The 26,041-nt window shown below is 36.1% G+C and overlaps 3 protein-coding genes across 9 annotated transcripts; 1 reads left to right on the top strand and 2 right to left on the bottom strand.

Moving 5' to 3' along the window:
- Positions 1 to 824: 824 nt before the first annotated feature.
- LOC150036812 (uncharacterized) lies at positions 825 to 5,732 on the bottom strand. The gene is made up of 2 exons (XM_090313241.1): positions 5,439 to 5,732; positions 825 to 938 (listed from the first exon to the last, which is right to left on the bottom strand). Exons 1-2 carry the CDS (start codon positions 5,730 to 5,732, stop codon positions 825 to 827), a joined length of 408 nt encoding a protein of 135 aa, XP_090169367.1.
- Positions 5,733 to 15,947: 10,215 nt separating this feature from the next.
- On the top strand, positions 15,948 to 17,241 carry LOC120076374 (DNA-(apurinic or apyrimidinic site) endonuclease, chloroplastic-like). Of its 4 annotated transcripts, none has more exons than XR_016529296.1 (4): positions 15,948 to 16,224; positions 16,501 to 16,642; positions 16,735 to 16,852; positions 16,929 to 17,241. XR_016529296.1 is itself a non-coding variant. In XM_039030189.2 (4 exons), exons 1-4 carry the CDS (start codon positions 16,175 to 16,177, stop codon positions 17,121 to 17,123), a joined length of 339 nt encoding a protein of 112 aa, XP_038886117.1. In that variant the 5' UTR covers positions 15,953 to 16,174; the 3' UTR covers positions 17,124 to 17,241. The 4 variants fall into 4 exon arrangements, 2 of the variants coding, with proteins under 2 accessions (XP_038886117.1, XP_038886115.1); XM_039030189.2 differs by having other exon boundaries at positions 15,953 to 16,224; positions 16,761 to 16,852; positions 17,069 to 17,241; XR_016529295.1 differs by having other exon boundaries at positions 15,960 to 16,224; positions 16,509 to 16,642; positions 16,761 to 16,852.
- A 4,683-nt stretch (positions 17,242 to 21,924) lies between these two features.
- ABCI14 (trigalactosyldiacylglycerol 1) lies at positions 21,925 to 25,046 on the bottom strand. Of its 4 annotated transcripts, none has more exons than XM_039030617.2 (3): positions 24,725 to 25,046; positions 23,453 to 23,561; positions 21,925 to 23,370 (listed from the first exon to the last, which is right to left on the bottom strand). In XM_039030617.2, exons 2-3 carry the CDS (start codon positions 23,497 to 23,499, stop codon positions 22,362 to 22,364), a joined length of 1,056 nt encoding a protein of 351 aa, XP_038886545.1. In that variant the 5' UTR covers positions 23,500 to 23,561; positions 24,725 to 25,046; the 3' UTR covers positions 21,925 to 22,361. The 4 variants fall into 4 exon arrangements, with proteins under 4 accessions (XP_038886545.1, XP_038886546.1, XP_038886547.1 ...); XM_039030618.2 differs by having other exon boundaries at positions 23,453 to 23,654; positions 24,725 to 24,968; XM_039030619.2 differs by having other exon boundaries at positions 21,925 to 23,364; positions 24,725 to 24,945.
- Positions 25,047 to 26,041: the final 995 nt, after the last annotated feature.

The raw sequence follows: 26,041 nt of genomic DNA, 5'->3' as shown, positions 1-26,041 counted from the left end.
CGGGATTCACCAGAGGTAGGGGGCATGCTTAACTACAGTAAGATAAGACTCAACCTCCTTCTTCTTTCATGTGTATATGTGCTATAGGCCATCTAGAGAACATAGATGCCCAGCTTGACCCCAGTAGTGGGGTTACTTACTGAGTATTTTATACTCATTCTTTCTCATGTTGTTGTTTTAGGTAAGGGTAGAGATGCACCCGCGATGGACAAGCAGAATCTGTGATCGAGCCACTAGGACTAGTTTTTTACACTTCCGCATAAAGAGATTTAAAATTCTTTTCATATTTCCCTTAATGTTAGTTCTAATGTTCGAACTTATTAGTAAGAATCGTTTTTCATATTCATTTATTAACCTTTATGATTTATGGGTACCCTAATCTTGTTTTCGACGTTTGCATTTAATAAAGAACTTTTGAACTTTCTTATCTATTTAGCATTTATTTCAACATAAAGGAGTGTCGTTTTAAGTGCCATGCATGCATGTATTTTAGTAACGGCCTAACTGAAGTCCTAGGGGGTCAGGTCGTTACAAGAAGTGTTCTTCACACTGTGTAAACCTAGTAAGATTCTCTCTAATTCCTTTTGATTCAAGCTTGTTTTGAGTCCCACAACTCAATTTACGACTCCAAGAGAATAGTAGGGAAGACCTTGTAGTGGTTCACAACCAAAAGAAATGAGATTGCAGCTGAAGATTGTGATTCAGGAGGTACTTCAAAGGTTAGTGTTGAAACTCTCTTCTTAGTTCATGAGCATGCTGAATTTGAACCCAAAATTAATGAATTAGAATGCTTAATGATCCTATTTTCTTTCCACTGCTTCTTTCTATATTCCAACAACAACTTCCCCAGTTCGTGCTGCCATTGCCTCCTCATCAACTTGGGCATCATGTGGGGTTGGAGCTATCGGAAAGTTTCGCCTCCCATTGGCTCCACCCTCCTGCCATCCCAACATAGAAGGGTCCTAAACTTGGGGATCCTATGCTTGTGGAGGCGCAGTCATATTCCGAGTTCGGCTTCTTCTTGAAAACCTTGGCAACCCTGACCCAGAAGGGTCACTAGGCAGTGGGGAATTCACTCTAACAAGAATATTATGAACTTCAGGGTTCTGAATCTGGCCCTCATCATTTCAACCACAATTACCTCTTCCTCTAGTACGTACAATTTCCTGATAGCCACCATCAGTCTACATGCAACTATTAAACACATAAATAATGAAATAAGTGCATGATTCACTGGTACAAGAATATTTTGAACTTCAGGGTCCTGAATTTGGCCCTCAGGATTTCAACCACGATCACTATAGTTTTGACCCTTAAATGAAGACATGTCAATTTAAGAAAATAAGTGAAGAAGCAATGTCAAGTCCCAAGGCCTGGTCACGGATTCCTCTTTTCATTCTTCATTATGTCCTTTCCTTCACCTAAAAAAATATAGATAGCAGAGTGAGTATAAATATCCCAATAAGTGACCCACGACTGGGCCCACTAGGTGTATATAAGTTAGTATCCCTACCAAGTATCCCTATCAAGACAAATGTGATCATCCTGGTATAGGCATAGGCATAGGCATAGGCATAAAGGACAAACCTGAAGGCACGCTTTGATAGAAAGTGACTCCAAAGGGACATAATAATATAATTGTAAGTGGCAATCCCATAAGGATGTCGAAACATACTCAAGGGTTGAACATAGTCGGATAGGGGTGCTAACAGCCACCATCAATCTACATGCAACATACATCGTTCAAGTTCATATCAAGCCACAAAAAAATATATAGTAATCATGGCAACATATTTCATGCGTTTTTAGAATAGTCTCAACAGTTCAACCATAGCAAGTTATAGCAATTTAACCAAAAAAAATAGATTCATGCTTTTAGTGAAATCACAATCTTAATACCAATCTGGATTTAAGGGCGAACAGGTAGTAAATTACTTGCCTCAATTAAACCCAAATAAAATAGGCAATTGAATCCTACTCTTAGCCTGGTTAGAATCTTGGATTAGGTCCCTGTCAAAGACCATATTTATATTTTATTTCATCATTTAAGACCCTTAACCATGCTGCAAATTCACCCTCAAGTGATCCTAAGAATTTACCATATCAAAACTTAAATAAACAACTCAAAGGATGCCGAAGCCTTATAACTTACCTAAATCACCAAATTCGCGCAAAGCTTGAGTCTAACACCGAAGGCCCATGAACAATAGTAAATCAACCCATAAGTCAGTGGGTTTTCCAGTCTATATAAAATCCATATAAAACCAACAACAACTAACCCAAAATATGCAGAAATCCTCAAAAAATCGAACTTACTATGGTTGGTCAGTAGATCGACTCCCTTCAAAACTCCAACATAAAACTGTAATTTAATCGGAAACTACTAATTAGTGCCAAAATTCCATGAGTATCAAAGATCCTCAAATAGAACCTCCAAATCTTGCCCAAAATAAACAACCTCTTACCCCAATTCATAAGACCACTACCAACGACTCGTGAGCCTGACGTGGGTACAGGTGACGGCTTCAACAAACAACTCTGCTGGCTCGGCGGAGCTATGAATGTTAAGATGTGCAAACGACTCGCATAACGGGTGACGTGATCAACAGACCTGGCGGTTGTTCGGACTCAAGAATTGATGTCGTTATGCAACCCAAAAATCGAACAAAATTTTAATTTATTTCCACCGATCTAAGACTTATACCACAAACTTAGCAAAGCGGTAAGATCGGGGTCGAATCCACAGGGAGACTGTTAAATCAATCTAGGACAATTTATGTATTAGTTATTTTTTCCAATTATGTAAACTCCTCGACCTATTAGAAATTCTAATTGCCCAATTAGCCAATTTTTGATAAAAATCTAAATCAGCCCTAATTTAGTTAAAAACATTCCCTTCTTAGCGATGCCCAAGTTAAAACTGAAAAGCATTAAGAAAGGGTTCAATTGTTGAGACATTCAACAAGTCGAAAAGCCATATCTTGTTGCATGATTTATTTAGGAAAGATTATATTAGGACCCACATAAACTTCGCCAGAAAAAGTCTAGACCTCAACCATGCGATCCTAATATTTGCAACTTAATCGATCAACAATGCATAAGATAGAAAGATTTTGCAAACATGAAATTTAACAAATCAATTTGTCAGAAAAATTTATTGAATTCAATTAAAAATAAAACAAATCCCCCAAAGAGTTCATAACAATTGAAACTAGATGGCCTTCAAGAATTAAGGCATACAAACTATCCCAAGGAAATAATTGAGCCTCTAAAATGCATATTCAGACTACAATGATAAAAAATAAAAATAAAAAAATAAAAAAAAAGTAAGAATCGAGACTAACTATACAAATTGACTCAATCACTCAAAAACTAAACAAAAACTTTCAATTTCTCTTTATTTGGGCTTATTCTCGAGTGTGTAGTGGCTGCCTTCAAAGCTGACCTTGAGGGTCCTATTTATAAGATCCTCGTAGCGTCTCGACGCTAGGGTCAAGCGTTGATATAATTCGTGTGCGCCCTTGGTGTTTTGTAAATGTTCGCAGCATTGCGACGCTCTAGGAGAGCGTTGTGACACTACACTTTTGTCTTCCAGTGTCAGGCTTCAGCGTCAAGGGGCGTTGCAACGGTGGTGGTGACTCAAATTCGAAGCATCGCGACGCTTTGGACAGCATTACGACGCTGCCCTATTCCTGAAGCTACTTCCTTTCAGCATCGAATGAGTGTTGGACTAAGGCTTGAGATGACTGTTGTGACGCTGGCGCAGGGCAAAATTGTCCTTTTTCAACTCAACTTGATTTAGTGCATTTAGACTCCAGTTTTTTCACTCTTTTGGCTTGATTCTTTGTCTTTTTCATGTGTCGGCTCCATAGGGTTAATTTTCCTACAAAATAAGACAATAGAATCCAAGAATTACCCAAATATAGAAAGTTAAAGGTATAAAATTAGCTCTTTTTGAGAGCTAACAAACACCCCCAACTTAAGATTTTATCATCTCAAGCAAGATAAAATTCAGTCATGGATTTCAATAAGAGAATGTTCACTCTATTTAACAAATCCTTTCTCCAATCTCAACAGTCCATAGGGTCGCATAATAAATCAAACCAAATAATCAGTCAATTGAGACATTTTATAAAAAAGTTATTTTTCAATCAAAACCATGTACAAAGGAGAAAACTAAGAGGATTTTTTTTTCGTTAATCGTAGAATGCCCAGAAAAGTCTTATCCGTTTCCTAATTCATCTTCCCTCTACTATGGCTCGGTCATCAGCTAAAGACATGTTGAAATTGCTAATCAAAGAGTAACACTATCAAGGAATGCCCAAAACTCACGCACACAAAACATAAAAGACATTTATTTTACCTAGAGGGCTAGCTTTCACACTCCACTGCCGGGAACCTATCACTCTTTTCTCACGGACCTTAACAGAACACAACAGAGATAGCTCTTTTCACCTCTATCCATGCACACACACACACTATATATTCTCTTTTTTTTTTTCAGCAGAGAAAGGTAACTAGTATATTTCTCTTTTATTGTTTTTTTCTTTCACACACTAGGCTTTTTTTTTTTCTATCTAGTTTTACTCTCTGGCACTAAAAGTTACTCTCAAGCCAATAGAGAGTCTTTCGAGGTGACAATGAAAATCTGAGATAGATAATCCGTTTCTAAGACTTTAAAGGATTTAAAATCGAAAGAAAATTTTCAACTTAGGTTCATTTTACATGGATCTCATGGAAAAAAAATACTTTATAAAAAGCTCAGAATTATGAAAATTACCCTTTTTAGAACAGGCAACCCATTGAGTGCATCATCAATAAATCATTGAAAGGAAATAGCAAACAAAGCGAACAAAAAATAGGCACACCATGACACAATTAATTTAATTTTTAATCCTAAACATGCTTCGCCAACCCCCAACTTTAAAAATATGCATTGTCCTCAATGCTATGGACAAAAAGAGAAAGGAAAAAAGGGAACATAAAAACTCCCTTGGATTTTTAGGCTTTGGCATATTCATCTTATATCTCAAGAGTCAAAATTGCACATCTCCTATAAAGAAGGGTAAATGTAGTCAACCTATATTTTAAATGAAAAAGAAAATATAAAAGAAAGGAAAGAAAAGCAAATAAAACTCCTGGCTGCCTCCAGGTTGCGCAATGTTTAACGTCTTTTGCTAGACGCCTGGTGATACGGGCTCAAATGATGGTAGGTGGAGCCAACAGGAACTTGCACTAACACGATTGACCTCTCCTTCATTGAAAATCTTTAAGCGGTGCCCGTTCACTTTGAATTCCTTCCCAGTTTCTAGACTTCTGATTTCCACAGCACCATAGAGAAATAAATTAATTACCTCAAAGGAACCAAGCCATTTAGATTTCAGTTTAGTAGGCATAAGTGATAGATGAGAATTTTAAAGTAACACTTTCTGCCCAACCCGAAATTCTCTTCTCAAAAGGCCTCTATCATGAAATAGCTTTGATTTTTCCTTGAAGATCCTTGAGTTCTCATAGGCCTCCAAGCATAATTCCTTCAACTCTTGTAGCTCTAGGAATCTCTGCTCACCGGATTGGGCCAAGTTCATATTACACTGTTTGATGGCCCAATATGCTCTATGCTCAATCTCGACCAGTAGGTGGCACACCTTGCCATAGACAAGCTTAAAGGGCGTTGTTCCAATAGGTGTTTTGAATGCAGTCCTGTACGCCCAAAGAGCATCGTCAAGGCGCATGCTCCAATCTTTCTAGTTGGGTTCACTATCTTTTTCAGGATATTTTTGACCTCTTGATTTGATATTTCAGCTTGTCCGTTCGTTTGAGGGTGATACGGAGTGAAAATAGTGTACTCCATATTTCCTCACGAGTGCCTCGATGGTCCGATTGCAAAAACGAGTACCCTGGTCATTGATTATAGCATGAGGTATACCAAATCTAGAAAAAATATTAGCTCTTAAGAAACCTGAAACCATAACAGCATTATTAGTCTTGGTGGGGATTGCCTCGACCCACTTCGAAACATAGTCAACTGCTAAAAGAATGTATAAGTAGCCAAATGAAGAAGGAAAAAGGCCCATGAAATCCATACCCCATACATAAAAAAACTCATATATAAGAATAGAATTTAATGGCATTTCATTCCTCCTAGACAAAGATCCTAACCTCTTATACCTCTCACAAGATTTACAAAATACAAAGCAGTCAGCGAACAGAGAATTCCAAATCAACCCACTATCTAAGACTTTCCTAGCAGTTCTCCTAGAACTAAAATGCATTCCACAAGCCATATCATAACAAAAGGTAAGCACTGAGTCAAACTCTTCATTTGGGACACACCTCCTAATGATTTGGTCAGAACAAATCTTCCAAAGGTATGGTGGTTTCAAAGCAAAGTACTTTGAATCACTTTTCAATTTGGCCCTTCTAGAACTAACCATATCTTAAGGGAACTTACCTATTACTAGAAAATTAACCATATCTGCATACCATGGAATGGGTGTGTCGATATGGAACAAGAATTCATCTGGAAAGTCCTCACGTAGGGGCATAGGGTCTTCTTCTTGTACTATCCTACTCAAATGGTCAGCTACCAAGTTTTTTGCACCCTTTCTATCTTTGATGGTCAAATTGAACTCTTGGAGAAGGAGCATCCAAAGGACCAATCGGGGTTTTGACTCCTTCTTGGTCATTAGGTACCTGAGAGCAATGTGGTCAGTAAAGATAGTGACAAGAAACCCAAGGATGTAAGAACGGAATTTATCTAAAGTAAAAAAAATGACCAAAAATTCTTTTCCAGTTGTGGTGTGATTAATTTGATTGGGGTTTAGGGTCCTTGATGCAAATCATATGTCATGGCACTTCCAGTCGACCCTAGCACCACTCCCACAGCTAGATTGCTAGCATCACACATGATCTCGAACGACACATCCCACCTTTAAGGTGCCGAAAGCCTCTTGACACTTTTTGTCAAACTTAAAGGGAACATCTTTCTGCAATAATGTCAATAGAGGCAATGCCAACTTCGAAAAATCCTTGATGAATTGCCTGTAAAAACCTGCACTTCCAAGGAAAGAATGAATTTCCCTCACACATGTTGGATAGGGGAGGTTAGCAATAACATCCACCTTAGCTTTATCTACTTCAATTTCTTTTACAAAAACTAAATGTCCTAGCACAACACCATGGGAAGCCATAAAGTGACATTTTTCATAATCTAAAATAAGATTAGCCTTAATTCATCATTTCAAAACTAGACTAAGGTTATGCAAGCAATCCTCAAAAGACTCTCCATAAACTGTAAAATCATCCATAAACACTTCTATGTACTTTTCTATAAAATCTGAAAATATGCTCATCATACTCCTTTGAAACGTACCTAGGGCATTGCAAAATCCAAATGGCATACGCCTGAAGGCATACGTACCATAAGTGCACATGAACGTAGTCTTTTCTTGGTCCTCTTAGGCGATGGGATTCGGTAAAATCTAGAAAATCCATCAACAAAACACAAAAATGGTTTTCTTGCGAGCCATTCCACCATTTGATCCAGAAAAGGAATGAGAAAGTGGTCTTTTTTGGTTACCTCATTTAATTTTTGAAAATCAATGCACATGTTCCATCCATTTGCACACACATTGGCACCATCTAAGGTCCATCCAATGGCCTCTTTATAAGTTTTCAGAATGTCGATCAAGGATTTCTCTTGGGCCGGTGTCAATTCTCTAGAAATTATGACTGGAAGGGTATTTCTTTCTCCCAAATACACATATTTCAAGTGACTAGGGAGAGCTTTCAACTCAGTCCCTTGTACCTGCAAGTCAAGCATATCAAAGTTAGAAGAAGGTTCATCTATTTTGGTAGTATCAACAACAGCAAGAGACAAGTCATGTGAGTCTATATTACATGGAGCAATCAACATGTTTACATCGTTATTTTCATCATGCAATATATCATCTACAAAATCATGTGCCTCAATCAAACATACAGACAAATATTCCTCAAAGAAATTTCATGGCATCATACATGTTAAAAGAAACAACTTCCCCATCAAATTCTACAGATAGTAAAACCCTATCTACATCAATTTTTGTTTTAGCTATTTTCATAAAAGGTCTACCAAGCAGAATTGTAAAAGATAAAGGGAGAACAAATTTCATCCATCCTTAATATGTAAAAAAAAATTGGGAAAATTAAGTTCTTTACTTGCAAAAGTACATCTTCAACTATACCTAATGGTTGGATATAAGATCTATCAGCCAGTTGGATGCACACAACAGTTTTTTGTAAATCATTTAATTTTAGATCTTCATAAACATGATGAGGCATGGCATTTATAAAAGCTCCAAGATCTAACATGGCGTGACGGATTACTCTATTACCAATTATACAGGGCAAAGTGAACATACCTAGATCTCAGCATTTTTCAGGCATATTATGTTTTAGGAGAGCATATATGTTCTTACTTACCACTAGCCTTTCCTTGTCCTTACCTTTTCTCTTATTGGTGCACAGCTCCTTAAGGAATTTAGCATACCTGGGTATTTGTTGAATTGCATTCAAGAGCAAGATGTTAATTTGAACCCTTTTGAACATCTCGATCAGCTCTTCGTCCCTTTGTTCCTATTTTGGCTTTGCTAGCCTGCTAGGAAATGGAGCTTTAGGAATGTAAGATTCAAAAGAAGGTTTAGGAGGATACTTACCCTAGGTGGTTGTGTCTCAAAATCACCATCATTCTTTTCAGTTTCTTCGTTTGTCTTATCGATTGAAGCAGGATTGTCAGAGGAGGTCTTGGGTGATGAAGCTTCTTACCACTTCTTAGTGTTATAACAATGACGCTGGCGAGGTCTGGTTGGGCAGTAAGCTTTCCAGAACTTTTGTTTTCAATTCGATTTATTGCAGCAGCTAGTTGTGTAACTTGAGTCCCTTGGCCATGCTTGCTCTGGTCTCTTGTTGATAGACCTTAGTGTCTTGAGACAATTGGAGTGAGTCTTTCTGCAGCTACTGGAGTTTCTATTGAAATTTAAAAGAATTATCAACTAAAGACTTAACAATGTCTTCTAAAGACATACCTAAGGAAGACGATGACGATTGATTGGAACGATTACAACTGTTATACCATTGTCCTTGGGCTCGACCTCCCCACTTAAGGTTAGGGTGACCATACCAACCTGGGTTGTAAACTGGGCCATGAGGGTCGTATTTCCTCTAGTATCCCCCAACTGCATTTACTTGAGCTTGAGGACATGCTTCAGATGTGTGTCGAACTACTCCACAGGCTCCACTAGCCTTAACTTGAGCTACTCCTCCCTGAGCCAATTGTGTCACAAGAGAAATTAAATTAGAAATTTGATTTTTTAATTCTTTAACTTCTGAATTACCAGATACATCAAATTCAGTGGCCCTAGTGCCAAAATTTTAGTTATTCTCCGCCATTCGAGATATCAATTCTTGGGCCTCCTTGAGGGTCTTGTCAGCAAGAGCGCCCCCCCACCCCCCCCACCCCCCCCAAGCTGCTGGTCAATTGAATTCCTATCATGGGTAAGCAAACCACTATAGAATATTGAATTAGTAATTGGTCATAAATTTGGTGATGGGAAAAACTAGCACTTAAACATTTATAGAGATCCCAATATTCAGATAGAGATTCTCCTACAAACTGTTTTATACCATAAATGTCTTTCCTTATGGAATAGGCCCTAGAGGCTGGGAAAATTTTTTCAAGAAATTTATTTTTCAATTCATTCCAAGTACTAATTGATCCAGGAGCCAAGTAGTACAACCAATCCTTGGCGTCGTCCTGTAGTGAAAAAGGAAATACCCTTAGGTTTAGTTGCTCTTCTATGACTCCATGGGGTCTCAAACTTACACAGACCATATGGAAGTCTTTAATGTGTTTGTGGGGGTTCTCCCTTGCAATCCCTCTGAAAGTTGATAATAAATTGATCAATTCTGGTTTCAATTTGAAAGGCACCGTGGTTGGTGGAAATACGATGCACAAAGCCTGCTGGTCCATGTCAGGCTCCGTCTACTTCCTTAAGGTCTTCTCACGAACTTCCTCTCCCATTGTTGTGTTTTCAACAACTTCTTCTCTACATCTCCTTTGGATTCTCCTCTCCTCTTGGTCTATATCTACAAGAAAAACGAAGTCTGGTCTCCCAGAGGAGTGGGTCATAAAACAAAGGGTAAAATAAATATATATTTTCTTTTTTTTAAAAAAAAAAGGAGTTCACAAACTTTCCTAGGCTGATTGCCAAGTCTCCTCGGCAATGACACCAATTTTGTTTGGACTCAAGAATCGATGTTGTTACTCAACCCAAAATTGAACAAAAATTTAATTTATTTTCACTGATCTAAGACTCATACCACAAACTTAGCAAAGCGGTAAGATCAAATCCACAAGGAGACTGTTGAATCCGTCTAGGACAATTTATGAATTCCAAAAAAAAAAGGATTTTGATTGTTTTAGTTTTGATGAGGGAAATCAAACAAAAAGAAAAAAGAGCAAGTGCAGGAAAAGTTGGTTTTGAATCAAATTCCGGGAAAATCTTGGGTATGTTTTCTATTTTCTATCCTTAGGTACTAGTTATTTTTTCCAATTATGTAAACCCCTCGACCTATTAGAAATTCTAATAGGCAATTAGCCAATTTTTGATAAAAATCTAAATCAGCTCTAATTCAGTTAAAAAAATTTCATTCTTAGCGATACCCAAGTTAAAACTGAAAAGCATTAAGAAATGGTTCAATTGTCGAGACATTCAACAAGCCGGAAAGCCATATTTTGTTGCATGATTTATTTAGGAAAGATTATATTAGGACCCACATGAACTTGGCCAGAAAAAGACTAGACCTCAATCATGCGATCCTAATATTTGCAACTTAATTGATCAACAATGCATAAGCTAGAAAGATTTTGCAAACATGAAATTCAACAAATCAATTTGTCAGAAAAATTTATTGAATTCAATTAAAAATAAAACCAATCCCCTAAAGGGTTCACAATAATTGAATAAAATAAACTAGATAGCCTTTAAGAATTAAGGCATACAAACTATCCCAAGAAAATAAATTAGCCTCCAAAAGGCATATTCAGACTACAATGATTAAAAAAAAAAAAAGAAGTAAGAATCGAGGCTAACAATAGCAATAATTTCCTAGCAAATTGACTCAATCACTCAAAAACTGAACAAAAACTCTCAATTTTCTCTTTATTCGAGCTTATTCTCGAGTGTATAGTGGCTGCCTTTGTAACACCCTACACATTTTTTTAGTAATAATGTAATCTCAGTAACTTTATTATTTGGAATTTCAGTAATTGGTATTAGTTGGATGACATTTTTGGAATTTTTGACTTCAAGTGTAAGTGCGGGAATTTATTGTTTGTGTGAAATTATTCAAATTGGAAATTAATGGCAGGAATTAATTTTCTTATGAAACGGAAAGGAATTTAATAGTATAAAACGGAAAGAAATTAAATGTAATTATATTTATTTTCTTTTTTGTTTTATTATTATTACTATTGTTTTTTTTTTTTATAAAAAGTCAAACCCCACCCCCCTTTTCTTCCTCATGTTCGTGAGCCCGTCCGACGCCGCCCAAAGCCACCGCGTCAGTTTCTTCTTCATGACCTCCATCCACCACTGCTCAAGCGACGTTCGCTTTTTCCGTCACTAGATCTATCAATTTGGGTAAGATTTCTGCCGTTTGGGTTTGTTTTCGGTTGATTCTTGAATACTCATTTACTTTTGGCATCAATTGGTTAATACCCATTGTGTTTCAACTTTGGATTCAAGTTTGTGAATGCATTGAGGTTTTGTTCAGTGAAGTTGGAGTTTGTTTTTGCGAGTTTTGGTAAGTTTTATGATTTGATTACCTACTTGTGGATTAATTTTGGTTGTTGAGAAATTTTGGTAAAGTCATTTGGAAGTGATTTTTTCGATGAAGCTACATATGGATAATTTATTTGAGACATTGGTAGTAAAGTATGTATTTGATTCAAGCTTTAATCATATAAGCCTAATTTCAAATTATGATTAGGGGTTGATTCAAGAATTTCATTCAAGATGAAGAAGAGTTTTGTTTGCTAATTATTTGGGCTTAAAATTGGAGGTTTTGAAGGTGAATTCGAATTGGACCACACCTTAGGTAAGGTTATCTGGAAATATTTTGTATAATATTTGGATGTTTGGAATTTGGCCTTAACTATTAATTTTAAGCTTGGTTTATGTTTAGGCTTGATTAAGGATTCAAGAATTTCACAAAGATTCAATTGATTTTTGGTTCGACCTAATATCAACGTAAGTAATCTTACTACTGGAACTGCCCACGGGCCAGACATTAGATATATGCTAGCATGATAAATGTATGTTATGGCAGAATGTTAGCATGATAGACTGATAGTATAATATGATCAAAGTATGTTCTGGTACGAGATCTGAATTATTTATTTATGTACATAGATACTTGAATGCTAGTATGAGATGATATGCGACTCCATATGGTTGTATTTGATCTGATGATGTTGAGGTATACATGTATGTTGTAGAACCATGATGTTGAGGTATATGTGTATGTTGTAGAGCCATGAGGTTGAGGTTTATATGTATGTCATAGATTCGTACAGTGATGATTATGATGTTGAGACTGTGCAAATGTCCTTACTGATTAGTTAGATGCCCATTAAAGTTTATGTTTCCTACGAGATTCACCAATTTGTATTTCCTTCGGGATTCACCAGTTTTTGTTTCCTCGAGATTCACCAGTTTTTGTTTCCTTCGGGATTCACCAGTTTTTGTTTCCTTCGGGATTCACCAGTTTTTGTTTCCTTCGGGATTCACCAGTTTGTGTTTCCTTCAGGATTCACCAGTTTGTGTTTCCTACGGGATTCACCAGTTTGTGTTTCCTACGGGATTCACCAGTTTGTGTTTTCTTCTGAATTCACCAGTTTGTGTTTCCTTCGGGATTCACCAGTTTGTATTTTCTTCGGGATTCACCAGTTTATGTCTTCTTCGGGATTCACCAGAGGTAATGGGCATACTTAACTACAGTAGGATAGGACTCAGTCTTCTTCTTGTTTCATGTGTATATGTGTCCCATGAGGACTAGAGTAGTTTATATGTTTCACTAGAGGTGGGTATTTAAAGAACATAGATGTCCTGCCTGACCCCAGTAGTGGGGTTACTTACTGAGTATTTTATACTCATTCTTTCTCATGTTGTTGTTTCAGGTAAGGGTAGAGATGCATCGACGATGGACAAGAAGAATTCGTGATCGAGCCACTGGGACTAGTTTTTACGCTTCCGTATTATGAGATTTAGAGTTCTTTTCATGTTTCTCTTAATTTTTAGTTTTGATGTTTAAAACTTACTTTTAAGAATCGTTTTGCAGACTTATTTATTATTCCTTATGATTTATGGGTACCCTATTATTGTTTTAGTATTTGAATTTAATGAAAGTCTTTTGAACTTACCTTATTTAATTAGCATTTATTTCGCCATAACCGAGTGTCGTGTTGAGTTCCATGCATGCATGTATTTAGTAACGTCCTAACTTAAGTCCTAGGGGGTCGGGTCGTTACAGCCTTCAAAGCTGACCTTGAGGGTCCTATTTATAAGATCCTCGCAGCATCGCGATGCTAGGGTCAAGCGTTGCAATGCTTGGTTGCGTCGCGTGCACCCCTGGTGTTCCGTAAATGTTTGAAGCGTTGCGACGCTCTAGGAGAATGTTGCGACATTGTGCTTCTGTCTTCCAGCTTCATGCTTTAGCATCAGGGGGCGTTGTAATGGTAACAGTGACTCAAATTCGAAGCGTCGCGACGCTGTTCCTGAAGCTACTGCCTTTCAGCATTGAATGAGCGTTGGACTAAGGCTTGAGATGAGCATTGTGACGCTGGTGTAGGGAAAAATTGTCTTTTCCACGTGTCAGCTCCATAGGATTAATTTTCTTACAAAATATGACAATAGAATCCAAGAATTATCCAAATATAGGAAGTTAAGGCCATAAAATTAGCTCTTTTTTAGAGCTAACAGCGGTGCGATGGTGAACCTAGCAATGTAATAGTACTCCTAGTTGACCGCCAGTGGAAGACTAAAGAGGGGAGAGACAGAGATAGCAGCGACGACATTACTGGGTTTCACATCTGAAGGCGTGCGTCGAGGGGGGGCCCAAAAGGTCTCGTTTATGAGAGGAGGGGAAAAAATAATTTCTTTCTTCTCTTTTTTTATTACACACTACACGAGGTGTTAAACCCTAAAACCTAATATAAATATACCTCTTTCCCTTTTCCTTATTAATTTTGAAAAGTCCCAAATGTAAATAAAAATAAATTCCTTTTCTTTTACTTGACATCAAATCTTCTTTGGATTCCGATTTCAAACACATATTCTTATATATATTTCATAACTCTTTTTAAACCCAATTTAAAATTAACTTTCAAATTTTAAATTGCAACTATCTCTCAACAATTTAAATCTATCAACAATATATCTCAAATAAAATTCCACCAATTGAATTAAATCCCAAAATTAACTTAGGTCCAAATCTCCAAATCACTTATCATATAATAAACCCCAAAAGCCAAATTCCATTTTTAATTTCCAAAAAATAAAATTCCTAATTAACAAATTGAATTTACCTTAAAATTCTAGGACATTATAAGTACGTGTCGAGTTGTGGGCTGATTAGTTTTTTATTAGATCTTACTATGTAAAGTTTGATATTATTTGTAAATGTATGAACTTGTGAATTTTATATGAGTAAATGTAATTTTTATGAGCAAATTATGTATATCTAATTTTGTATATTTCCACATTATAAGCGACTGTAAGTTTATTAGGTTACAAGGTTGTGTAACGATGAACATGCATCGAGTATGAGTAACATGCATCATGTATCGAGTAATGTTTATCAAGTATTATCGAGTATAAAGTAATTAAGTATCATGTAACGTGTAACATGGATTGGGTAGTAAGTATTTAACAGAATGCTTATTTTATTGGGAGTCCAACGTCATTACAAAATGAAAAATCTATATTGCATAATAGTAAACAATCTAAATCACCATATGCTATACATTATTTGTCGCCTGTGCCTGTATCGATTGTGTTTGGGCCCTTGAGTCTCGATCCATGCTCGTTTCTTGCATTTGGACGTATCAAGTGATTTGTTGCATTTTTGTCTATTATGCCCCAGTAGGCCACACCGACCACATTTCTTTAATATGACATTTCTCCAGCAGACAGTATCTTATTTACCCTTTATCTACCAACCTATACAACCCTTTTTGGTGAGAGTATTTTTACATTGGTATACCCTAGTGGCTTTTTCCATCCGGATACATGACCAAACGAGTTTATTAACTCCGCGTATGCTAGTACTAGAGAATCAACACTATATAATCTGCTACATAAAGTAAATGGATTGATGTTGCGCTCTCTAGCTACGGGAATAGTGTGCGAACATGGAATCTCCAAACACTGAAATTGTATGCAACTACATTCTCGAGTGTTAAGGCTGATGAAACTGTCCAATCCACCAACCTTGACATGAAATCTATAACAATCGATTGGATTTACTCGGTATCGCCTCGTTTTGTCACACTCTAAACCCAATGTTCCTTCTGCATACTTTGAATGTGTCGATGTACTATTAGACCACTTTGTTTGCCGCTCATGAAACCACCCTTGAAGTAGACCTCTTATGTATTCTAGCAATCACTACAAGAATTTTGGGCTTTAATGTCGGTTGGAAAAAGTGAAATCGGATGTATAATGTTGGTTTTGTTTTTTTAAAAAAAGTGGATCTTTAATGTCGGTTTTAAACCGATATTGTAGGGGTACTGTTAATGTCGATTTTAAACGGACATTAAAGACTCGATTAATTTATCCTCCCACTTTCTATTTTCCCTCCATTTTTTTCATTTCCCTCTTCACTCTCCCCCTATTTTCTTTTTCCTCTCATTCTCACACTTGAAGAGACCCTACCTCTTGAGTTGTTTACCCATATATATATCTCAACACTCTCAAGTTCCTTCTGAGTTGGAATTTCTTCTTGTTCTTCTTCCCCTCTGCTCGTCTTTGCCGCTTCATTTCTCTGCTTCTGTAAATCTTGTTTTTCTTCTCTCAAAGTCTCACCGTAACGCATTTATCCCTCTGCATACTATTTTTCTATCTCATATTTGTCAATGAAGTCAGTTTTGCAATTGGGGTTTAGGAGTTTCCTTCATCCCTCCAGGTTTGCCCTTTCACCAAATTTCTTCTCTTTTTTTATTTTGCTGTATCCATCTTTGTTCATAAGTTAAGGAAAAGTAAATCAAGTCTCTTCAATTTGAATGAAAGTTTTGCTCATTTCATATATGAAAAACAAGTGTTAAATTCTTAGGAAGAGTGAGCTCATTCTCTTGACTGAAATGCTCTCTGCATCTCCTAACTAGAATATGGTTTTGTTACTTGTACTAGTAGTATTTCAATTCACTCATTGTTCATCTGGACTAACCCGGACTCCCCTTAGCCTTGTAGTGAATCAGAGTAGGTTGAGAGTTGCAACATTGATACCTAATATGCAAAGGAATGTAATGGTGTCGAATCAATCCTCTATAACTTTATCCACACAGAATTCAGAGCCTGGCGGGACAAGGAGAGATATAAGTCTGGTAACAAATTTCGGAAGAGCCTGTTGTGAGATGGTTTTTGTTTGAGTATATTTCAATTACCTATTATGCTTCTCTTCTTTATTCGGATTTAGGGCTTTTACTCAACTTTTACATATAGGAAAATGACTGTAAAGTGGACATTCAAAGTTTTAAGGATGACCCGTCGAGAATTGAGGCTATGACGGTCCAAGAACTGAGAATGACATTGAGGTAATAAGAGCTTTATCTTTGAAGTAACATGTTTTGATGCGTTCCCCCTATTGAGAATTCTTCATTGGATTTTCAGTTTGGATATTGGCTTGGAGTTTATGTGCTGCAGCTGCTGGCTGCTGTGTCTCGGCACAAGTGCATTCCAGTTCCATATGTAGTTTGTAATAGTCTAATAGAGCTCGAGCTTACTTTATCATTTATGTTCACATTTTTCAGAAGCGTAGGTCTTCTGGCCAAAGGGCGTAAGCGTGAACTTGTAACTGCACTGTAATGCTTTGTGGAGAATAAAAAAGTTGGTACACATTACTTGTCTACTACTTAACATGGCTAGAGAATGGATGTATTGACATGAAACAACAGTTGGTATAATTTATATTCATATAATCATATCTCCTCTTTTTGGTGTCGGTTTATTTATGAGGCTCAAGAAGAGAAGGGAAGGGGGAAAGAGGACAAATATTTCTAGTCTAGATATTGTGAATGGCTATGATGTATTGACATGAAACAACTGCTGAAATTAAAAGGGCTTTATTTGATTCTTGGGCTTCAGTTGCAACCGAAATTAAAGGGTTTTAATGTCGGTTGCAAATTTCATTAAAGTGCTTTAATGTCAGTTGCAATCGACAATAAAGGGCTTTAATGTCAACCAACATTATGCCGTTACTACTATATGGTACATTTACGGATTTTGGCAAGACATACACCCAACAAAATAGCCAAAATCGTTTGACAGAATCAAAGCTGGTTGTTCTTCATTCACAACGGAAAGACCACTTCCTAAAACAATCGAGGTTGGTTGTTCTTCATTCCCAACCTCTTCTTCTTCTATCTTCACATTCTAATTTACACAAGTCTCAACTCCACTGCCATTCCCAACTTCTTTTATTGTCACATTCGGATGCAATATGTTCGCTATATTAACATTGATATTGTCGTTTTCAATGAGACACCCGATAGAGAAACATCATGCTCATTGGCATCCGCCCCACACATGGGTTATTCTTCTCTCTTTGTGTAATCAAATGTTGTCTCGCGATGAATTTCTTGAATTTCCTCAAGACTTACAAATACCTGAGGTCTAGTACGATTACTCTGAGGGGAGAAACTGGACATCAGCATCGTTCACTAAGCATACTAGAGGAGAATTAACATCTATCTTATATGTCACCCCCATTATAATCTTGAACTCTGTCAAACTAACTTGCATGATCTCATATACTAGATTTACCAATTCATTATACATCAATGTGCTCAAACTAGCAAACCCTTCAAACTATCTCCATATAACGTTCTTCTGTGTCATTCCATGTACCACCATAATGTTGGGATTGGTGTCCTAAATCTCTTTATAATCTCGTAGTTTATAAACTTTATATAAACATATTGTTGTTAATAAAATAAGTGTTATTTTATAAGCATATACTCAATCCAATAAACTAAGATTTGAGGTTATTTCATGTAATTTAAACAAGTATGTAGAGACATACAAGTGGATCTTGTTTAAATAATAACCTAAACGGTCTGTAGTAGATGGATAAGGTTGGGTACCTTATTCTGGTGACACTATGGATACGGCTCCCTTTGTAGGTGTTACAAGTATTGTAAAGTGCTACAAATGATCTGATCTTGATCATTCATGTTGAGACATGCAAGCGGGGGTATCTTATACAAAGAGTTTGCATAAGACCGGACCACGAAATGATTAGTCTATTTATATAATGTCGTTAATAATAGAGACTTACATTTCACTAGGATGACCATAGGTTACATGACCTGAATCCTGAGTGAGTTGTGAACTTCTGCTCATGAAGGAAGTCCTTTGATTTGTATGGGTGAGAGTGGCCAGGTTGCCAACTCAACAAGCCTTCCATTTTGGGGATTCGTCTGACTGAGGAGTTGGGAACTCAGTTACACAAGACAGAATTCACTCCTTCCTTGATACAGGGGCAAGTAGATAAATTACTCTGTTAAGGGCTGATTCCGGATCTTGAACATAGTGGCCACACCCTCTCCTGGCTCGAGAGGAACTTGGTAATAGTGGGACTATGACTTATTGTTCATTAGAGGAACCAGTGGTACTTAAGGAGTTAACTGTAACTACAGGGAAAAAAATGGTATTTTGGTCTAGCTGTACTTACGAGCAATTTGTGAAGGGTCATCACACTGTTGATTGGTTATATCTAATGGCCATAGAAATATATCTGTAGTGCGAAGAGTACAGTTGTCGGTCTTTAGTGTGTGCCCAACAGTTAATGGATGTGAATAATGTAATCAAATAGTTTAATTAATTATTCATGTACCGTTGGAGCTTCCAGCTACAGGTCCATGAGGTCCCCTTAGTAGCTCAAAAGAATTTAGTTGAGAATTAGTTTCAGGATTAATTTGAATTGTTCAAATTAATAAAGGAATTTAATTATATATTATATATTAAATTATTTCAATTATATATGATATAATTGTCATAATGTATTTGATACATTATAGCTTAATGAGAGGAAATAAATATTTGAATGAGATTCAAATATATATTCTATGAATTGGATTCATAGTTAGTAAATTTAATATAAATATGATTTATATTAAATGTCATATAATAGAGAAAAGAAACTATAATTTATATTGTATGTGATACAATATTAAAACTATATGTTATATTTGATATAACATATAATTTAATATAAATATAATTTGATAAGTTAGTTATCATATTTGTTTATATTATATTATTATTTGAATAATAAGGAAGGGAATTACAACTCTCTTCCCCATCTTTTCTTTCCATTGACTAATAGTGGAGATAGTTATCTTTTATGGCAAGAGGAATAAAAGAAAAATAGTTTTTTTTTTCTCTTCTACTATACGTTTTGCTAGTTGAACGATTGAGAGAAAGTTTTTACAGAAAAGTTCTGTGAGTTTGTCTTATGAGAAAGCTCTCAATCTTCTTCCTCCACACATAACCTTTCCCTCTAAACCAAAATAGTCAGAACCCACCACTCTTAGGTTCTCACCCTGAAAATCCTGAGGTAACATTGTGGTTCTGTCCAAGTCTTGGTTTGAGAAATTCTTGAAGAAGGTCTTCAAGTTGTTCATGACTGTTCGAGGGAGAAACGCGAAGACAAGTTCTTCAAAGGTGAGGTTTCTTGAAACCCATTTTCTTTATAAAGCATACTGTAATTTATTTTTGAATGCATATCTATTTGTATGTTTACTGTAAACTTTGTATTCGATAATTAATGAAATTTGGTTGATCCGCTTTCGCTCAAGGTTCTCTTCATACGAGTTCCCTCACATAATTGATACTTCTCCATCCTTCAAGAAAAACAATACAGAAAATGAGCAGTTAGGAAAATAGGTTTTTGTTGAATACTTAATCCTTGCTACTCGACACTCGGCATGCAACGCTCGATACTCGATACTCTCCAACTCGATGCTTATTATTTCATAGTTTTCTCTCCTCTCATTCTCACTCCACTGGGAGTTACTCGTTTGTCTTAGTGCACACTCACAAACTCACACTCACTTGTTCTCTTTACTATGTTCTTAGGCCTCTCACAAAATGTGGAAAAAGTAAAAAAAAAAAAAAAAAAGAGCAAAAAACTAGCACACTTACGTACTTGACGTCTGAAACTGGTTATCTACAATGATCTAAATACCTTTATAACTTTATTTTTGTCAATAAGTTCAGATTTTGTGAAGTGGGTTTTTTGGATGGAAAGTGAGCACGATTTTCTCTTTTATGTTTTAAATGTTGTGTTTTTTCTTTGTTAATAAAAAAAAAAAAAAAAAAATTGCTTCACTTTTCAAGAAATTGATTTGTAAGAATTGTGAGAATTGTCAGAAAATTGCCCAAGTTGTATATGTTTGTACCTAAATATTAACTACAGAGCAGGATGAACATGGTGCAGGTAATTCAAAAAGATCGAGTATAAAGTTATCGGGTATCGAGTATGGCATGACATGATCGAGTATGGTGGATATAGCACGTGTCGAGTGTTGTCGTACATCGTACATCGAGTATCGAGTGACTCATCATCAAGGAACGAGTGACAAGCCATCGAGGATTGAGTTCCTTGGTAGTGGAAGGTGCATTGGGTGGATCTTAAGAGCAAAGCGGTAAAATCACACGTGAATGATGCAAGCCAAAGGGCACTTTCCATTTCTTTTTCAACACGTGGTTATTTTTCATTTGGGCCTCTAAACTGAGGCCATCCGTAAAAAAAACCCCTATGTTCAACTCATTTTAAATCTTGTTCATGGTGTTCTCTTACTAAAGCTTTAAAGAGTTTCTACTCAAGACATTAATCGTTGTTGGGAGAGTTTTACTGTTCCTCATCAATTAATTTTTTCGTATGTATTTTGTTTAGTTTTTGTTAAATACTACTTTTGTTGTCCTTATATCTTGGAAGGTTCAGTCTATGTTTGTTCTTTTAATGACAAGTGTGGTATCATTTCCAAAGAAATAAAAAAGGTTTTCCACTCTGCATCCAATCCTTGAGGCAGAATCGGACAACCTCACCTTGATAACATTTATGCTTATAAGAATGAAGTTTTCTAAATTAGTTCATAACACGATACACATGAAAATTTTAGTTTTATTTTAATATACCAGAAAAGGAAAGTCTAAAAAATTTGTAATTAATATATCAAATGACTTTTTTACATTGTTGAGCTAGATCGTTGCAACTATTTGGAGATTAAAAAAAAAACAATCTAAGAATTTTTGAGACTTTAAACGGTAAAAGACGTGATTGTTCGTTCAAACATATCTTTAATGTTAGATATTGTTGTTTCATATCTATATAAATCACTCATCAATGAGATATGCCACTTTGACCTAAATAAGTAAATACTGTGACTGTCTATTCAAACATATCTCTACTATTCCATATCTATAGCCTACATCACACTACTTCGACTCGAACAATTGTAATGAATAAAGAACATGATTGTCCATTCAAACATATCTCTACCGATCATGATGTTTTATACGTATGGTCTAGATCACATTCGTACATAAAAGAATACACCCAGTTTGGAATTGTAATAAAGGACAAAATAAGAATCATGAAAAGTGGTAGGAAAAAATGAGGATATTAAGATTCTCTATTGTAGCCTTTATAGATTGTCACAAATTTTAAATTGTAAAACCTAGGTAACCAAATGTGTGCTTTTTAGTGACCTTCCATCTAGGGTTAAAATCATGATTTGTCAAAAGCTCTACTGACAAAAACATGAGCTGAGATTCAAAAACTAATCATATGTGGTAGATAATGTGGACGGTTCAAATCCTACGTAAAAATGGCAACTTTTTTGCTAGACAATAAGAAAACTATGAGAGAAAAGCCAGATTGTTCTTGTTTCAGCCTAAAAGAAATGAAACTAAAACTCACACATGCCTGCAATGGTTTCCCATTTGTTAAACTTCTTGGAGTCATGTGTGTTGTAAACAGCAGATTCTGTCATGCTCTTTTTCCCAACTGAAATTTTTAAATGTGTGGGCTCAATGAATTTACATACAGTTCTTAAGGGAATCTCCAGCTCCCTGAAAGAAGAAACAAGAAAGGGTGAAATCAGCAATAAATATGCCCACAAGAGAGATGACAACGGCTGAAGTTGTGGATTCCCCGACCCCCTTAGCGCCCCCCAAAGTAGTAATACCCCAAGCGCAGCTTACAATCGAAATAATAGCACCGAAAACCTGCGATTTGATCATTGCACTGATAATATCCCATGATTTTAGAGCTCTCAGAGCTGAGTCAAGGATAATGTTGATGCTAACACCATAAACACTGTCAGCCAAAAGGGCACTTGATGCCATCCCAACTGTGAAACACATTAAAGTTAGAATTGGGAGAGCAATGCAGGACGCTAAAACTCTTGGAGTGACGAGATAATCGACAGGGTTCGAACCCAAGACTCTTAACGTGTCTGTTTGCTCAGACACTTGCATTGTTCCTAATTCTGCAGCATATGAACTTCCAATCCTCCCTGCAACCACAATGGACGTGATCACAGGACTTAGCTCCCTGGAGAATGCCAGAGCTAATACACCACCAACAGACCTGTTTAATCCTAATCTAGTAAATTCTCTTACAAACTGAATAGTAAAGGCCATGCCAACAAATGCAGATGTTAGAAGGCAAACCCCCACAGATCTTGGCCCTACTCTCTCTAGCTGTTGGAGAGTATTTCTCCAATGGACTTTACCCTTCAAAGTCCTCATAATGACCTGCCCAGTCAGAAAAAGAACTGATAGCCCCCTCCATAGGTATCTTGGAGGCGACCATTTATTCCACAACTCTCCTGCCATAGAATCAAGCACGGGATTCGAATTGATGTCCTCCGACATTGAGGCAGAAGGGTGCCCATCTTCTGCATTTGGGATTCCATTCAATCTATTTTTGCAGAGAGGCATAGCGAATTTATGGGTCTGAGGTTCCACAAATACAAGCTTAACAAAGTTTCTTGAATGCAAGTTTTGTACATTCTTCCATCCATCTTGTCTTTTAGAGCTGCTTCTGCATTTTGGATTAAAATATCAATTTACAGCCAAAAATTAACAATGAGAAGTTTTGTCCACGAGGGAGAGAAGAAAGAGACCTGACAGAGAAGTAAACCAGTGGATGGGGTTGACAAGCTATTAGCATAGTGTGTTCCTGCTGTGGAACAGATGGTCCAGTTTCTTGGATTCACGTTGAAAATCAGGGCACTAGAAAGAATGGAGATTCCAAATCAATGTCATACACATTTCTTGAACTCAAACTTATAGAAGTGGGAAAAAACAATTACATGGAATAGACTCCTGAAAGATGATATGACCAAAATCATTCGAGTTAAAGAGATGTGATGCTTAGTAACTCTGAAGATGCAGTATTTATCACATAAAAATTTCACTCTGAAAACAGAATTTCATCACATGATAAAGGCACCATATCAACACATTATTATAATAATCGAACATTTCAAGCAAGGAAAAAGATGGAAATGATTGGGTACCACCACCCTTAGAAATGCATTTGGAAAACATTTCCTCGGTTTATTTGGTTTGAACTTATTAAGGCATATTCTTGGTGCTCTCCTTCCAAGTCTTTTGCCAGATTCTCTATTCAAGATTTATGTTTAATTTGGAATGTCATTGTTCTCTGATTAGTTCTTATGCTCATTGGTTGAAAGTATTATCATTTTCTTATTATCGTCCTTGTCATTTCATTGTTTCAATGAAAAGCTTTGTTTAAAAAACAATAATAAATAAATAATAAAAAGTGGAAAAAGAAATCCTGATCACCAAACCATTTTCCAGTATCCCACAAGCAGATAATAGCAGCAACTTCTTTCCAGAAGGCATGTCATAATATTCAATGCAGAAATAAATAAATAAATAATCATATACAAAAACTAGAGAGAAAGGAAAATTCTTCTTTAGAAAATGGAGTGCAAATGTTAAAGAGTGAACCTCAAATTCCCCATCTTGGAAAATAATTTCAAACTGTGGAAGTTTAATTAAACCAACATTTTGTAGGAAAGAGGCTAACAACAAAACAAGCATTCTCATTATTCCACAACCATGCCCATAAAAATTAAAGTATCACTAAGGACACAAAAAGCCTCATCCTCCAAATGAAAAGAACAGAGAGTTGAAGTCCCAAAACCCCCAACAGCATTATTGAAGAGTTTATTAGTTCAATATAGCAGAAATGTAACACTCCATTTTTTTTTTTACAAAGTGAAAGAAAACTTGAATGAAATCAGAAAAGGCACGGCGATTGGAATCAGAAGATTACAAACAAAATAACATATATAAAATTTCATATCGCATATTGGGGAGCGAGGGGAAATTACAAATCAGATTTTGGGTTTAGAAGCGAAATTGACCTGAGCAGCTCAGACTTTGTTGATTTGAATCGCTCTCCTCTTTGACCTGTTTCAAATGAATCAAAGAACACAAACAAACGCAGCTTTGTTCGTTCTGGATGAGGATGAATTCTTCTCTGACGTAGAAGACCCACCAAATCGAAGGGAAGAATTGAAGGAATCGAAAGAGAGAGACGAAGACTGACTCAAGTCTGGGTTTAACTACAAATATTTTTGTTTTCGCTGTGAGAAATACCATCTATTTAAGTCGTGGTATTAAATTTTGGTTGAATTATAAAAAAGGCCCCTAAACTTTAAGGTGGAAAAAAAAATTACATATATCATTAGTTTCGGATGAAAATCGTTAAAGTTTTATTTCAAAAATATGGTTGAACTTTCAAAACGTTTTAAAAATACTCTTAACTTAATAAAAATTCAAAAAAATACCTCAATTGTTAGTATTTAAACAAAAACTGTTAATTTTTCGTGATAAAAATGACTTTAAAAATAAAACATTAAAAAATGTTCTTACGGATCAATTTGTTTGAAGTTTTAAGTTTGAAAAGAACCAATTTTAAAATAAATTATATAGTTATCCTCATTTTTTCATGTAAGTACTCTCATATTTCTCTTAATTTTTTAATTTTTAGTTTACACCAATTTTCTCAGCAACCAAAATAAAAACCAAAATTTTAAGTTGAAACATAAAATAGCACAAATTTTACAAAATTTCAAAATCAAAATCTTCTCTTGAAACATACTTGTGATAAGTAGTCAAATAAAAAGAGTATATTGACTATTTATGATACATATAGGTACTTTTACATTTCTCTTAATCTAATTCCTACCTTACACCAATTTTCTCAACAACCAAAACATATCAAAACGCTATGACGCTGAAGACCCCCTCATGAAGCGCCTTGGAGAGTAAATTGGAAGGAGTGCCTCTTCATGCGTGCGTATCAAATGGAGAGCATTGAGGTGCCCCAAGGCAGCACTGCAATGTTTGTCTAGCAAACTGTCTCTGTGAATGGCATGAGGCACAAGTGTCATAGCATCTGCGCAACCCGTGCCTCCCCTTGCTCGATTTCACCATTTTGTCTCCTATTGCTTGCTAATTGCTCCATTTAAGCCCAAATTGTATCCAAAACATCTCAGTGCCTTCTTTTGCTTGATAACCTATCTAAGAACTAAATACTAAATTCCTAAGAACCAACACGATATAGGCTGATACTTTTTTTTACTTGACTATTTATCGTTTTTGTATGTTTCAAGAGGAAATTTTGATTTTGGAATTTTGTGAAATTTTGTGGTATTTTATGTTGTAGCTTCAAATTT

This window comes from Benincasa hispida, chromosome 4, assembly GCF_027475165.1.
Source record: "Benincasa hispida cultivar pf3 chromosome 4, pf3_genome.v1.1, whole genome shotgun sequence".
In the NCBI taxonomy this organism is placed as follows: domain Eukaryota; kingdom Viridiplantae; phylum Streptophyta; class Magnoliopsida; order Cucurbitales; family Cucurbitaceae; genus Benincasa; species Benincasa hispida.
The sequence above is the reverse complement of the archived record's forward strand: the minus strand, read 5'-3'. Positions and strand labels throughout refer to the sequence as shown.